The sequence below is a fragment of the Eretmochelys imbricata genome, chromosome 14, assembly GCF_965152235.1.
Source record: "Eretmochelys imbricata isolate rEreImb1 chromosome 14, rEreImb1.hap1, whole genome shotgun sequence".
NCBI lineage: Eukaryota > Metazoa > Chordata > Testudines > Cheloniidae > Eretmochelys > Eretmochelys imbricata.
The window spans coordinates 9,448,810-9,465,559 of NC_135585.1; the positions used below are offsets into that span (position 1 = coordinate 9,448,810).

At 41.6% G+C, this 16,750-nt stretch overlaps 1 protein-coding gene across 1 annotated transcript in view; it reads right to left on the reverse strand.

The window, feature by feature from the left end:
- SUZ12 (SUZ12 polycomb repressive complex 2 subunit) overlaps positions 1-7,023 on the reverse strand; it is a 51,190-nt gene extending 44,167 nt beyond the window's left edge. Inside the window, exons 1-3 of the mRNA XM_077833341.1 lie at positions 6,551-7,023; positions 3,402-3,448; positions 3,244-3,308 (exon numbers count right to left, since the gene is read on the reverse strand). Coding sequence (XP_077689467.1) covers positions 3,244-3,308; positions 3,402-3,448; positions 6,551-6,869 — 431 coding nt within the window. The 5' untranslated portion in view covers positions 6,870-7,023. The remainder of the gene's footprint in view (positions 1-3,243; positions 3,309-3,401; positions 3,449-6,550) is intronic.
- Positions 7,024-16,750: the final 9,727 nt, after the last annotated feature.

Sequence of the window (16,750 nt, forward strand, 5' to 3'; positions counted from 1 at the left end):
TACAGATATACTGGCAGAGGTATACCAGCAATTCTCGCACTGGAGATGCCATTTATACCAGCAAAAGAGTTCTTTTAAACCAGTTCTTTGAATGGAGTAAGCTATACTGGCAAAAGGACTTTTTTGCTGATATAAAGTGCATGTACATGAGGGCTTTTGCCAGCACAGCTATGTTGGTCAGGAAAGGGGAAAAAAAGTCACCACTCCTGACACACACTGCTGTGCTGGCAAAAGTTTAAGTTTAGATCAGGTCTAACAAGAGACCCATCAGCAAGATTTGGGGGGAAATGCATTTGTGGATTTAGCAGTTTAGCTGAAAAAACATTTCCCTTGAATATTCAGAAATACTGTGTAAATCTACTTCAACTGTTGTATTACATTTGTTTTCTTTACAAAGTAAAGAGTATTAAACAGCTTTGCTTCTCCATTTTTCCTACATCTAATTACTGACTTGATTTCAATGGAGCAGATTACTTTCAGAAAACCTGAACTTTTAGTTATTATAAATGAAATGGCCACTAACATATTCACTACATATGGAAACAACAGCTGTCAAAGTAGATTTCTAGATTTGAAAAGATGGTATATTTTACCCATTAATTAAGGTTAGTAAAGAAATTTTTTCAAATAGAGAATCTGGGCATTACTTATCCAGCTGAGGAAAGAGAAATTTCCTATTATGGAAGACAGCAGCAAATAATGCTTAATGTACATGCAAAACATCACTTGTGGTTGCTTGGCAACAAACAAGAGGCATCTGAAAAAAACCAAACAAGTTTCAGGTAATGGAGGGGAGACATTTTAACTATCCAGAATGAAAACACGTGATAATTTTCACAACACAAATCTGTTCTTGCATATGGTATAGTTTGCTTGATATATCCACTAGATACCGATACGATTTAGGCTGAGACATGGCAGTCTTTGGTACAGGACAGGTTGCTTGAATAGCCATTGGAGAACTTGCTGGAAAAGGAGAATGGCAGTTTGAAACTATGAGCTAGCCCCCTAGGTCCAAAGCAGTCTGAAGAAACAGTGATCATCATTTCTTAAGTCTGGCTTTGTGCCAATTCGAACAATTAAGGGGGAGAGTCAAGATAAACTATCCAAACCACTGTAGTAACTGTAATGAGAAATTTTTAAAAAAGTAGCTGCAAGTTAACTCATGACAGGAAGTCAGAACATGCTTTCAGCTCATCCCCTATTGGGAGTCAATAATTTCCTTTTAAGAAGGAAGAACAGGTTGTAGGTGCAGATTTAAAAAAAAAAAAAAACTATCTTCCATTCACTGGCAATAAGTGGAAATGACCCCTACAATCCTCAAGGGCAAGGAAATTACATTAAATGCTGATTATTAACTAAAACAAAATAAGAGAATGTGGAATACAGCCTACTCACAGAATTTGCACTTTATATTTTTTGTTGGATCAAATACAAGTCTGTCCTCATTGGTTGCCAATTTTATTTACTGCCTACACAACATCCACTCAATGTGAAGCAGCAGTTAAAAAAGCAAACAATGTTAGGAATCATGAAGGGATACATAGTAAGACAGAAAGTATCATATTGCCTCTATATAAATCCATTGTACACCCACATTTGGAATACCGCATGCAGATGGGGTCGTCCCATCTCAAAAAGATATACTGGAATTGGAAAAGGTTCAGAAAAGGACAACAAACAGTATTAGCGGTATGGAATGGCTTCCATATGAGGCGAGATTAATAAGACTCAGACTTTTCAGCTTGGAAAAGAGACAACTAAGGGGGGATATGATAGAGATCTATAAAATCATGCATGGTGTGGAGGAAGTAAATAAGGAAGTGTTATTTACTCCTCATAACACAAGAGCTAGGGGTCACCAAATGAAATTAATAGGCAGTGGGTTTAAAACAAACAAAAGGAAGTATTTTTTTCACGCAATGCAGTCAACCTGTGGAACTCCTTGCCAGAGGATGTTGTGAAAGCCAAGACTATAACAGGGTTCAAAAAAAACTAGATAAGTTCATGGAGGATAAGCCCATCAATGGCTATTAACCAGGATGGACAGGGATGGTGTCCCTAGCCTCTGTTTGCCAGAAGGTGGGAATGGGCAACAGGGGATGGATCACTTGATGATTACCTGTTCTGTTCATTCCCTCTGGGGCACCTGGCATTGGCCGCTGTCGGAAGACTAGATAGTGGCCTAGATGGACCTTTGGTCTGACCCAGTATGGCCATTCTTATGTTTTATAACTATTCTTTAAATACCCACCATTACTAATGTTCCATTCCACACTAATACTTTTTTCAAGCAATTCAAACTTATTATAATATCTTAATGGATTAACCAGTAAAATTTTTGGCTGCTAACTATCAATAGAATAGTGATTGATTTGCTGTTTGACTAAGGAAATAATTATAACCACCAAACATTTTGTGCCTTTCATCCAGAGAACTCTAAGGACTTCAGTCTTCAACTATAGAACTGCAGATATCCTTTACCAAGAGGAGCTATTAGTTTGCCATATGTTAAAAACAGAAACCCTGTATTGAATCATATGCAACTCAATGTAACCATTTCAAAGAAAAGATATGGTTCTAAAGCCTTTATATTTAAAAAGAATCTTAAAAATAAAGCTAGAGCATTAATTTTAACTGACTGTTGCACTAAATGACTTTCAAAACAATTACAGAAAAGTAACGCTGATTTAGTTTCCTACATAAGCAGCTTAAGCAGAATTCCCAACATGCTCATTTAGCTAACCTGGCAGTGTTCTTTAGAAAAATATACATTGATTATCTAAGTCAGAACTTAGATAAGATTCAGGTAATAAAGAATAATTGGTTTTAGAACCTTGGAAATTGGGCCTTCATCCATCTATCTCTTGTCAAAGGTTACTGCCAACAACTTTATTGAGAATTTAGGCCCAGATCCCGCACATGCTTAACTTGCATATTTAAGTATTCCTAATGAAGACAATGGGAATATTCCCATGCATGAAGTTAAGCATGTGCTGAACTGTTGGCAGGATGAGGTTCATCATTACAAAAACAATTCAGTTTATAAACATGCACTTTTCCCTTGCAAATTATTTCAAAACTGAGTTGGTGTGAATCTTATAACAACTTCAAGAATGCCTAATGCCTCACACTACATCTGAAAAGACCGATTTACAGTGCAAAATAGAAATGGAGCAATGGGAGAGAATAATCAGTTAACATTCAAATATTAGGAATAGCTTCCGAACAGAATAAAATTACCTTTTGATATTTGTTCGGGAGTTTCTGTGGGACATGTACGTGAGAGTTCTGTGCAAAAATATTGGCTGCAAAGAAATGGAAAAATAATTAAAATGCTTAAGTTGGAGATTCCTACAAATTCAAAGTGAAGAAATAGACTAAGATCAACAATTACTTACTGCTATGAGATTCCGGGTACGTAGAAATCTATATATCTGTGTTGGTTCTATAGGAAAGAAATAGACATTATCTGGTGCATCTTATACCCCACAAAAAAAATTAAGCTTACAAGCAAATATACAGACAATTCTAAATAGTTTTTAGTAGGTGCTGTTAAAGTTAAATATACATTAAGTGAAACCTATGTGACAACTGGGATGTATAAATCATAATTCAGATTAACAGGAGTTTAAATATCCACTTGTTATCTGTAACATGATCAACATTTTATTCACTCTACTACACTATAGCATATATCAACTATTGGAACTCTAATCTACCTTTGATTTTTCATGAAAAGATGTAGCCCCTGTTACACCTTAGAGCCTTTAGAAGGTGAGCAGAGGCAGAAAACTGCTAATTATTAAAGTAATCCCAAAGCATTCTTTAACACTAAGCAAGTTTTCTCCCTGCCCAATCTATAGTGTCTGATATATAGCTTAGTCTGCTATTAACGTATCAGACAACTTGAGATTGTTTTACTTTGCTGTGAAGTACGAAGACATCACTTGTGAATAATTACATGCCAAAAGAGTGTCTTAATTCAGAGTGGCAATCATAATGACCTATGAAACTTACACATGTACAAAAATGCTTGATATAAATGGTTTTAGGCCAGGACAGAAATGTCAGAAAGCTCACAGGATGGGAAAATGTTAACTTTAGTAAATTAACCACCATTTCAACAGCAAGTTGTCTTTACCATAACTTAGCACTGACTGGTGACAGTGGGTCTATGGTCTATTACTCTATAATCATGCTGGATACTAACTTTTTTGATATAATGACTGGTAGCCACCAGTCAAGAAACTAAGCCTTATCTACATGAGAAGATACACTGGTCAAACTACAGGTGTCATTTTAAACCAACTCAAGAGGCTACACAAAGAACTCTTCTTTCAGTTTAGGTTAAGTCAATTAAGAATCAGTTTAAGATAAACAGGTATAAGCCACTTAAATTGGTGAATATTCTTATTTCAGTTTAACACAAATGGGGAAATACGGAGCAAACTGGAGTGCGTGAAATGAGCGGAAAATTCCTATACAACTCGTATTTCCCACTCTGTCCCCCACAAGATTATTTTTAAAAGTAAGGGAGCCGGCCATCTCAATATTTTAATATAAGATTTAGCTGCTTATTTTTATATTCATGACACCTAATTTGTTCTAGTGACTGGCAATTATATTGTGATTTAATGAATTTTGAAAACAGCAAATGAACAAGAAGGACGGTGCACTACAGAAAGTATTCTGGTCATTTATTTTCACAAATGTAATTCAGTTTTACTTATAAGTACTTTATTTTAAAAATCAGTTCCACATAAAACCTTAAGTAATCTCAGTCCTGAATTCTGCACAGCCCAACTGAGAAACTGAAAGATTTCACTTTGTGTTAATTATAAACGGTGATAAAAATAAAGGTTTTACTATGCTTAGGACCAAGTTAAAAAACAGAACAGAAGGAAAAAGATTACGGATATATCATAGAAAATAAAAATGTTTTATGGTCTTCATTCCTCTAAGAGAATCTTTAACACCTTAGCAACCCAAAAGTAAAAAATAACTACCACGCAGAAAGACACAAGAAAACCAAGTGCTGTCTCAAAGATTTAATATTTCATTTAAAAACAGACTATGACTTCTTGAATTTAAACTCTGACTTCCTAGAGGAATGAGTGAGGAGTGAAAAAACACACATTATAGCAATACTTTATTAGACACTTTCCCAAGAATACCTATTAAACCACATATATTCCACAATCCTATCATACTGTCAAGTCAAAATGAAAAATAAGTTATCCTCTTCAATTAGATTACCTTCAAAAAGAAAATCCACACAAGTGTTCATGACATACACAACTGCTAGATTATACATAAATCCTAATAATAATAGTATTTCTTTACTGTATCATTTTCACATTAGTGCTATAAAACTGAATTCACAAGTAGACATTCTAGTATACCTTATACAGTACTACTTATTTCTACTCATTACATGCCCAAATTTAAAGCCATCTTCTCAAGTAGTTAGAGCAGGGACTAGGCTCAAGTATTCTGGGTTATATTCTGAGTCCTGCCATGGATCACTTGTGATCCTGAGCAAGTCACTTAATCCTCCCTACATCACTTGACCTAATGCAGTATTTACATTCCCTCCGTCTTCATTGATGGGGTTAATTAGCAGTTGTAAAGAATTTTTAGTCAATGATCTCAAGACTCCCCACAAAAAACATTAAAATGCTAACTACTATGTATTACAAATAACTGCAGTGGTGACAAGCTCATCCCAAAACCATCTCTGGATTTAATATTTTAATTTTCCTTCAAACCATGTAGACTGCAGGGCTTGGGATACTAGGACACAATGTAAAAGTTAATTATTATCCTGGGTATTCGGACCAAGCTTCTGTGAGGAACTGTATCCTGCATCCAAAGTGACTCTCTGCCTACCTGGAACCACCGGGGGGGGGGGGGGGGGCTGAGAGAGGGAGGGCGGCGACTTAAATTTCAAACTTAAAATAACCCAGTAAAATTCAGTTTTGCACAGAAGAGAAAATTAAGTTAACTGAGGCTCACAGTCTTTCCTTAACAGCCTGAGACGCAAAAATCACCAAAAAGGAGCAATAACCGAAGAGGCGCAAATACCCCCTCCCTCCCGCCCAAGAAGCGTCCTCGGGCTGGGTAAGAGGGAACATAAAATCACCTTTGAAATCTTCCCATTTCAACCATTTCCCAGAGGCCAAAGGCAACGCCAGGAAAGCGCTTCAGTAGAGGACGAGTACAAATGCGCCGTCCCCCGAAAGGGGCCCCGAATCTGAACGAAGCGCCTGCCACTTCGGGCTTACCCGCACCCCAGCCACCCCCGATCTCCGCTTCCGCTCCATGCGACGAACCTCTCTAGCCCCCAGACCTTCCTCCCTCCGGGAAGTCCGGCCCCGAGCTCACCTCCCGCCCCACGCCCTACCCCACGGCGTGATCTCGTTTCCTTCCCCCCGACATCCCCCTTTACCCGCCTCCCTGCGCCCCGTTCTCGCCTGTGCGAACCCCCAGAGCCTCCCCTTCCCCCAGCCCCTCCCTCTCCCTTCCTGCGGCCGCTCCCGGTGCTCACTCTCGAAGGCCTGCAGGAAGAGCTCGTGGTCGGCCTGGATCTGCTCCATCTTCGGCTTCTTCACAGGGGGCAGCGCTGCAGCCGCCGCAGCAGCAGCCGAGGAGGCCGAGGAGCCCCCCGAGTAACCGCTTCCTCCGCCGCCGCCGCCGCCGCCTCCGGGAACGCCACCGGATTTACCGCCCGGAGCCGCGGCAGCCGCGGAGCCCCCGAACCCCCCGCCGCCGCCTCCTCCTCCTCCGCCGCCGCCGCCTCCTCCGGCGGCACCGCCAGCGGAGCCCGAGCTGGGCCCCGCGCCTCCACCGTGCTTCTGAGGAGCCATGGGCCTCACCCCAGAGCAGGCACCGGCGGACCGGAGACCGAGCGAGGAGGGAGGGGGGCGGCTGGGGCGGGCGGGGTAAGGACGGGGGAGGGGAAGCACCGAGCTCCAACTCCTCTAAGTCTCCTCCGCTCCGTTCTCCTCAGCCCTACGGGCGACCAGCCGAACCCGACGCCGACACTCCTCCCGCCTCCCTCGCATGCCCATTCGCTCCGAGGATGGCGCCGCACCGACGGATTGGCCAACGGTAGTCCCGCCCCTGCGTGACGCAGAGATGGTTCTGGAAGAGTTTGGTTGGTCGGTGCGCTTCGCCGCTCGGTGCTTTCCCCCTCCCCCTCCTTTGAACTGAATTCGCGGGAAAGGGCCGCTCTTTCCCCCTCGCTCTCCGAACCGCGGGGCATGGTGGGTAAGCACTGGTTGCCTGCAGCCTGGGAAGTCTCACGCCGCCTCTGTCAGTCAACTAGTAACAGCCCCTTTCTGCCCGCGAGGTGCCCCCTCAGAGCTGGCCCGCTCTGCCCTCCGGCAGCCCCACAAGGCCTCTCTGCCCCCTGCTGATCTCACCCCGACCCAGTAGGGTCACCCATCTCTTCCAGCCCCCAAACTTCCCCAGCGGCTGCCTCCCTCCAGCCTCATGTCAAATGCCCCCCCTCCCGTCCCCCAGGCTGCCCCAGTTCTAGCAAATGCCCTCCCATAGCGCTGCTGCCTCCATCCCCAACGCTGCCCTGTAGAGCTAAAACTCCTTGTACCTCCCCACACGTCTGCCCCTTCCACCCACCCGCTCCCCCGTGCTGCCCCGCAGCATGACCTCTATGGGGTTTAATCGGATTAAGACCATTAAAAACTCCAGAAGAGCCAAATGAAGCTGAATTAGTTGAAATAACTAAATAGGGCTTGACTGTAAATAGCCATTGGTTTGAACATAGGAACTGGATCAGCTCTGTAGTCTCCCTAATCCAATGCCTCAGAGGAAGATGTTTGAGAAATAATCTGCCCCTCCACAAACCAAATATTTCCCTATGTTTTCTTTCTTTTTATTTTTTCTCTCCCCTCCCTTTTCTTTGCCAAGAGAGGGAAAAATCAAGGAAAAAACAATGTGCTTATTTCCATATTTACACATACCAGTACTCACTTATGTACAGTTAGGTGCATAAATTCAGGATCAGGGCCATGAAGCAATCCATAATGCACACCCTTTATGTGGTAAAACGAGATACTATTAAAAGATGTGTTAAGAAAAACTCACTGAAATAAACTGATGCAATTCCATTTCCTTTATTTAGTAGCATGACTCCCACTTACCAGGAATATGGTTGGCTCTGCACATAAAAGGTTTTCATGGTCATCCAACTCTATTCCCTATCTCTTGAGAAATTAAACATACTGACACTGATGATATGAGAGAGAAATGCCACCTGGTTAAAAATGTACTACCCAGGAACTATAACCTTGAATTTTGATACAGCCAATAACTAGATCCTCAGCTGTTGCATTCATATGGTTCTCTGGTGTATTTTTTTATTTCTAATGTTTATGTAAAGAAATAGAAAAACAGTGTGAAGAATAAACTTGTCAAATTATTGACTCCATGACATCAAGTCCAACTGTGTTAAAACATGCAATACGTCACAAGGGAGAATTCTAACTTTATATTACATACTGATTCTGTATTATTACCTTTATTGTATTTTAAGAATTTATGTAATACAGAAACAAAAGCTACTGTCTTTTCTTGCTTCTCATTGCAAAGTCCATGCAATCATTTCATATGTTTTTCTGTAAAACCTTCATTTTGTTAAAAAAATTCAAAAGCTTCCATTATGAATAATCCTCCAATAAAACTAGAAAGTACATATCAAGAGAGGCAAAGGGAATTTTGTTCAATGAGGAGATTTCTGTTCAAAGTATCCAAGGAATGATTATAAAAATAGATTAAAATACAATTTTTAAATATTGTAAGAATAGATTGATAGTACCCTTTTACCTGGTCACTTTTTTCTCCTTGCTTTTTTACCTATTCTCTTTTACTCCTTTTTAGCTAACATCATAACATATATTTCCTCTTTCAATTTCTGTTTGTTAATTTTTTTTAATTACCCTCAGTTTTTTTTCTCCAACACTATCCACCTTTCATTCTTTTTTTCTGCAAAATTGTTCCTTTCATAATAGCTTTTTATTTATTTCCTTTCTTATTTGCTCCCATTTTTGGTCAGATGCTGACGTTTTCTGTAAACAGTCTTTACCCCCTCTTTATAATTTATCAGAGGGGTAGCCGTGTTAGTGTGGATCTGTAAAAGCGGCAAAGAGTCCTGTGGCACCTTATAGACCAACAGACATATTGGAGCATAAGCTTGACACAGGACTCTTTGCTGCTTGTATAATTTATGTTATTTAATGTTCATTTATCTTTATTCTTATTATTTCATTTTAAATTTTCTCCCATCTGTCAATGTCATGCCTCTCTCTCTCTCCCTCCTTCCTTCCTCCCTTCCTCCCTCCCCCTTTGGCCTTGCAATCTCTTTTCAAACAAAAATAATGGTACTTAAAAAGTCCTTTGCATTTATACCATGCTCACCATCATAAAATCAGAGTACCTGACTTCCATTTCCCCTGATTATTCAATTTCCAGGGAACTCTTAACTTTCTTTCTCCACTACTCACTCAGGATTATTGCTGATTATATCTTGTGTTTAGTGAGCCAGTTGCATCACAACTGCTTGATGCACTGTAATCTCAAAGAGTGCAAGGTAATCTAATAGGGTGGTCTTTTCCTCCTTCCTAATACTATGGTGTTTGTGCTGTCCTACATGAGCTGTCTATGTGCCACTCTTCTGATGATGCACAGATCGGAGCAGAGGCAGCTCAACAGATGGGGTTAACATGTGAGGAGCACCTCTAAGAGTTCAAAGTTTGGTTGTGGGACATGTGGTACCCTCTGCCAAGTAACCCATAGTGCCTTATATGGGGTCCTCCTCTTTGCATCACAATACACTCATCCCTAAAGGTCATCTATTGTCTGCTGCCCTCCTACAGGCTCCCTCCGCCTACATGAGAGGTTCTGCTGCTTCTGGTGACTCACCCTTCTAAGTAGGAAGCCAGGAGGTGGAGCCAGAGGACTACTTTCCAAGCAGGGGGACGAGGACAAATGGGGAATTAATCTCTGACAGTGGAGTCAGACAGGCCTCTGAATGGAGAAACTGAGGCTGACATCCCAGCCTGGTGAGTCAGATGTGTGCATGTGGGGCTGCTGGAAGTACGGACCGCATGTGGCTCCATAATCATAAATGTATCCTGTCTACCAGGAAATAGACTGTGGAGTACAAAGATGCTTTATAAAGATTCTTTCTGTAATTGGAAAAATAATAACAATCTTAGAAGTGGTGCCTTGGCCTCTTTTTGTGGATTTACATCAATGAGTGCAGGACCCAGCACAGAACTATTTGGGTGAAATGTAACGGCCTGTGGTTTCCTGGAGGTCAGACTGGATGATCTATCTAATGGTCCCTTTTGGCCTTAAACTCTTATGAAACACATTCAGATATCTTTCATTGGAGTAACATAGGAAGAGCCCCAAAGGCTGTGAAATGTAAGATTTGGGGCCTTGTGGTGTGGGATGGCCAATAAGAGAACATGGGATGAGGGAAAGGAACATGGGCGACACGTGAACTGCTGGCTGGGGAAGGCTAGTCCCCAGTCCTGCCCCTTCCACCTGAGGCCCCACCCCTTCCACCCTGAGGCTCCGCCTCTTCCGTGCTCCCCCTGTTGGCCACAGACCCTTCCCACCACAGCCACCGGCCCTGCCCCAGGCTAGCACCTCACAGCCCTGGAGCAGCAGGAGGGCAGGTGGCCAGCCCCAGCCTCCCCAGTCCCGGAGTGCATACTGCGTGCAGATGTGGTTGCCCCATCTCAAGAAAGATATATTGGAATTGGAGAAGGTACAGAAAAGGGCAACAAAAATGATTAGGGGAATGGAACAGCTTCCGTATGAGGAGAGATTAATAAGACTGGGACTTTTCAGCTTGGAAACGAGACGACTAAGGGGAGATATGATTGACGTTTATAAAATCATGGCTGCTGTGGAAAAAGTAAATAAGGAAGTGTAATTTACTCCCCATAGCACAAGAACTAGGAGTCACCAAATGAAATTAATAGGCAGCAAGTTTAAAAAAAAGGAAGTATTTCTTCACACAACACATAGTCAACCTGAGAAACTCTTTGCCAGAAGATGTTGTGAAGGCCAAGACTATAACAGGGTTCAAAAAAAACTAGATACATTCACAGAGGATGGGTCCATCAATGGCTATTAGCCAGGATGGGCAGGGATGGTGTCCCTAACCTCTGTTTGCCAGAAGCTGGGAATTGGTGACGGAATGGATCACTCGATGATTTCCTGTTCTGTTCATTCCCTCTGGGGCACCTGGCATTGGCCAATGTTGGAAGACAGGATACTGGGCTAGATGGACCTTTGGTCGACCCAGTATGGCCATTCTTATGGGATAGGCAATACTGAGTATCTCATTGGAATCAATTACTTCTGACCCTTGCCTTTTGACAGGGGTATAACATTTTGTAACTCTGAACTGTCATGTGTTTGGGCCTGGCAATAAAGATCAATCTCATATCAATATTCCTGTCTATCAAACATTTTTATTACATGGTGTGCAAAGAAAATTAAATCCTTGGCAAAAATTGAGCAAAGTAAGCCACCTGAATCCCTTAGTATGAAAGGGAACTTGAAGTTGATCGCAGCCCTTCCAAATTTTTCTGAAAGCAAGTGGTATAGGAGATAAATTGTAGAGGGTGAAATTCTCCATGCAGCTGGTGGGCCCAGAAGCACTGGAGGTCTACAGTACATTCCAGAGGAGCATGAAGAAGACTACAAACTACTAGATATAGCTATTCAAGAAGTCATTTGAAGAACAGCTTTGTGTAAGCTCTAAAGCTTGTTTCTCTCACCAACAGAAGTTGGTCCAATAAAAGATACTACCTCAGCTACCTTGTCTACCTGGGAACTCCACATTTTCTTTGCAAGAAACTAGCTTTCAAGTGAGATCACTGACTATATGTCATAGGAGACCATTATGTCATTGGCCTACCTAGCAATCCTAAATTGTGTGAATTTTCACAGCTAACAGACGCACTAATTAAAGACCAAATTATTTGTGGTATAACTGTAAACTAGGTCAGAGCAAGATTATTAAAGGAAATTGACTTGATTTTGCAAAGGCCAGAAGATATTTTCAAGGTTAGTGAAAATGATGCTTCCTAAATTAAAGTATTAGCAAGTAGTAAAAGTATTGCAGTGCACCTTACTAAAAAATTATACCAAGAGATAGAGATAAAAATAAAAATCAAGGGTAAGCAAATGACAGAGAACAGTTATGTTTGCAATAATTATGTAGGAAACCATGTGACAATGCGAATGCATCCAGCTCAAGAGGTTCAGTTTCAGGCATGCAATAAAAACAACCATTTTGCAAATGTCACGTGTGTCAGTTACAGAACAAATTGTCAAGAAATACTCGGCTGGGATGATTTTAGGATATATATCAGAGTTTATCATTCAAAATAGCTGGTCAGTCTTGTTTTCATGTACTAACAGTGGGGCTAGCATTCAATATCCAAAATGTCAATATTTGCTTCTTGCCAATTAAAAACATATGCTTAATCCCAGATCCCTCTTATCCCAGACATCATTTCAATCTACACCCATCTTAGAATTCCTCTGAACTTTTGAAGGATTGAATAGCAGAGATTTTGTACCCTCTGACTTGTATGTGAAAAAAGATAGACATTTTAATATGTTTTATCTTGAACTTTCTCCTCCCTCCAGAATTAGATGCTGTTCTTGCTCCTTTACAGATGTCATACAGTTGCACTCTTCTGTTTCTCACAGTTCAGCCACAGTGTTCCTAGTCCTCCATATTACGGCTGCCCAGTGTTGAAATGACCCTTCTTAAGAAGGAAACCAATTACCCCTTACAGTAGGAAGTCAGAGTAAATTGAAGTTCTGGCAGCCTAATTTTGACATTGCTGACACCATGGCTCGGAGCATGTGCATGCATGCCTATATATATATATATATATATATATTTAGAAGCTGTTAGTAACTACCAGAAATAAAGGCATTTCAATCAGTTCGTTAGTAATGTGGCTTCACTAGCACAACTGTGCATTTCCTGGGTTTTCTTTTTTTTTTTGTTTGTCTTCTGACTTTTTTATTTTAAATAAGTCTCAGCAAAAAATAATAGCTGAATACAGTGTAGTCCTATATTGCTCATCCACTATTAAATTCCTGTGCTAATGCTGTCTTTCATGAAGGCAACTATTAGTAATTAACAGGGAGTACTACTTCAGGACATTTGGGGAGTGATCAATAGAAAGCTGGGATCTGCTGTGCAGAATGTGGTAGAGAAAAACAAATCTGAAATGTAATTATCAGATAGCTGAAATATCGTGCCCCGACCCAATCCTGAAGGCATTTTGTGGGAGATAAGGACCAAGCACCTCATTGGATCAGACTCTATGTATTCGATACCCTCTACGTTTTCAAGTTTTACTTCTTTCTGCTAACATTTTTCAAGTTTCCATTTACCCTTTGTCGTCCCACTTTCTACTTGACTACTTTCTAGGTGGAGAGTGTCATGTTCCTGTACAAGATATGGACTGGCTACAGAGCTTGCTTATACACACCAGATGTGTGGATCCTAAGATCCTTCTGTGCTCTGCCAGGTATGGCTGAGGTTCCTTTAAATAAAGTCGTTTATACACATCGCCACCTAGTGGCTGCACACTATAACATAATTTAGCATTCTATTATCTCTCCCCCTTTAAGTTCTACATTCCTACCATTTACAATATACACTATCACACTATCTTTGAATTTCAGTACATATCAGTCTGTTAAGCATCTCTGAATCGTACTGGTTTTCTAATTACATGAACTGAATGTGGAATAACCTGGTCATCTAGCTGTCTATTACAGTACAATCTTTCTATAATGAACACGTCAGGATCCAAGCCAGGGGTTCATTATAGTGAAAGAGCCCCACTGTCGGGGTGGGGGGGCAGGGAAGGGTGGCTCACAGCTTCTCCAGCCCTCAGCTGTGGTGGGCGTGACTGCTCCTCCAGCCCCGCCGGAACCACGGGACAAGAGGTGGGATCCAGGGATAAGGTTCATTATCGCCAAAGATTTGTTATTACGAAGGCAGTTATAGCAAGGGTGTACTGTAGTTGCAACAATTGGCTGTGGGCAGTTTGGAATCCTGGAATTGTTGTCTTCTTTTTGTTCAGCATCTGCCATGTTTAGCGTTTGCTCTTTTGATTGTTTTTCCGAGGAACTATGGTCCCCATGGTCGGTTTCAATCACATGTGATTTGGGTGCTGAATTCTTTTTCTTTATGACAGCTGGAGTTGTCCACCCTTTTTCTCCAACCAGTTTGACACGAACACAGTCACCAGGTTCTAGACCCAGCAGTTCTCTAATTGAGTGTGGTCTGCTATAAAAGTGATCATAGGCTCATTTTGCCTTTTTATCCAGTTTGGCTACTCTTAATTTCTGGCCATTTTGGAGATAAATTCTTTTCCAAAGTTGAAACAGTAGTGCTGAGTTGTCTTCCCATCAGGAGTTGTGCTGGACTTGATCTGTAACTCAGAAAAACAAAGAGTCTTCCTGCTGTAGAATTTTCTTGGCTGTCTGTACAGCTCTCTCGGCTTCTCCATTTCCTTGTGGGTAAGGTAGACTGCTAGTAATATGATCAAAATCATATTTAGTTTGGAATGACTTAAATTCTCCTGCAGTGAACTGTGGTCTGTTGTTGCTAGTTATTCTAGAATATCAAAGTAAGCACAAGTGCACTTCCGTTTCTTGGTTTTAATTCACACCTTTTATTTTGATACATGTCTGTATGTAGACTTTCTTCATAGGTATCCACATGCCCTATGTCAATTTTGCTTAAATCAATAAAAACTTGTGTCTCCTATTATATTGGTGAGTTTCAGATATCTTCTTCAACAAGCCTAGTGGCAATGAATATTAGTATTATTGCTAAACTCACAAGAAGAAAATGGTCAGTAATAGAACCCCAAATCTTTGTCTAATGCTCTAATCAGGAGATCTTGCTCCTCTGTCCAAGTTGATTGCATTTTTGAAAGGTGAAAGAAACCTTAAAACCCAGTAACATTATTAAGTTTATTTAGTATTAGCAATTTTCGATAGGTTCAAACACAAACTATCCATCTGTGCAATCTAGAGGGCAAGAAGTGATAAACATTTCACAGTAGTTGGTATTCAGCAGCATTCAAAACAAAACGTGAGGAATGTTTTAGTCCTGGTGCTCCTAGCAGAAAGGACATTGAAACACAACTGCCTTTTATAGACAGACATGACAGTGCATGCAGGGGTATGCACACAGGGTGTGATACTTTCTTTAATCTGGGCCTTTGTATCTCCTTCATTTGAGGGAATGTTGTCTGTCAGCTTGCAACAGGGCCCTTTATTTTGATGTTAACCCATTGAGGCACCAGGTGATTTTTAGGCTAACCAGGGCAATCTAGCATGAGAGTAGGAAGGCCTGACCCAGTAATTCACACCTTTTTTCTATAGACTGATGCCAAGTATATTTTGTTGCAGGTATTTGAATGTGCTATAGGAAAGTTCAGATCATACTAATACTACAGCTGATCCATACACAAAATTCCCCTTGACTTAAACAGAGAGTTGTTTGTTTTCAGTGCTGCTTAAGCAGCTAGACATTTCCTTGTATTTAGCATTTATTCTTTCATTTTAAATTTGTTTCTAGATTCCCTTTCTAGTAAAAATCTCTTCTTCCATCCCTGCATACTTTGGCCCATTGGTATTCACTGGAAGTTGTGCCTGCTTACAGTTGGACTGAATTTAGGCCATTAATTCAGTCTTCAGAGTGTTTTCCTTACATGTACATTAACAAGCACATCCAAAAAACACAACAAACTGTAGCTTTCATCTTCAGTTGTCCCCATAGGTCTTTGGACATGTCAAGTGAGGCCTCTATTACTTTGTCTGGTCCACTTCCATTCTAATAAGGCTAATAACTATAGCAAATGTTAAGTGTCCCAGCTATAATGACCACATGCCATCTGTTTGTTCTATATTGTACTTGCTCATGCCTTTTAGATTATAACCTCTTTGAGGGAGAGACTTTGTTATTTGTTCAGCACACAGATCTGGCTTTGGTCCCATAGGCTACATGGAGCCATGCAACACATGCTCACTAGTCACATTCCCAATTACCCATGTTTAGTCCATTGTGACTCCAGCACCAACAGGCCATAGAAATTATTGGGATAACTGCTCCATTAGGAAGGTGCAATTCAGCTCCCACTCCAGCTTTCCTAGTTCATATAGAGGGTGGTCAGCAGAAGCTATGAAATCTTGCAAACTGAAGAAGGGAGTCACCACAGCCTTGGGGGATGAAGCCATGTGGGAGTGGGTGGGTGAAAGGTCATGGGTACGTTTTGGATGAAGGGACAGGTAACAGTGGCTTGGCAGCTCATAGTCTCAGTTCCATACTCTGCCCATTAGGGTCTAGGGTTGCTTTATTTTAATAGGTAGAGAACTGAGAACATCTTAGGTAGTTTAGACCAGAGGTCCCCAAAGTGTGGGGCACACACCCTGAGGGGGGGCATGGTGGGGCCCAGGCCAGTCCCATGGGGAGGCGGGGGAGGAAGGAGGAGCACTATCCAGCCCCTCCCTCCCCCGCTTTGCTTTGGTCCAGCCCCCAGCCATGTCCCCAGCTCCCAGCCCCGTGCACACCTGACCCCATCCCCAGCCTTGATGGCTGGCTGTGGCTCTGTTCCTGGCCTGGAGCTGAGGCTGGTGAGCAAGGCTGGGGGTGGAGCCACACCTG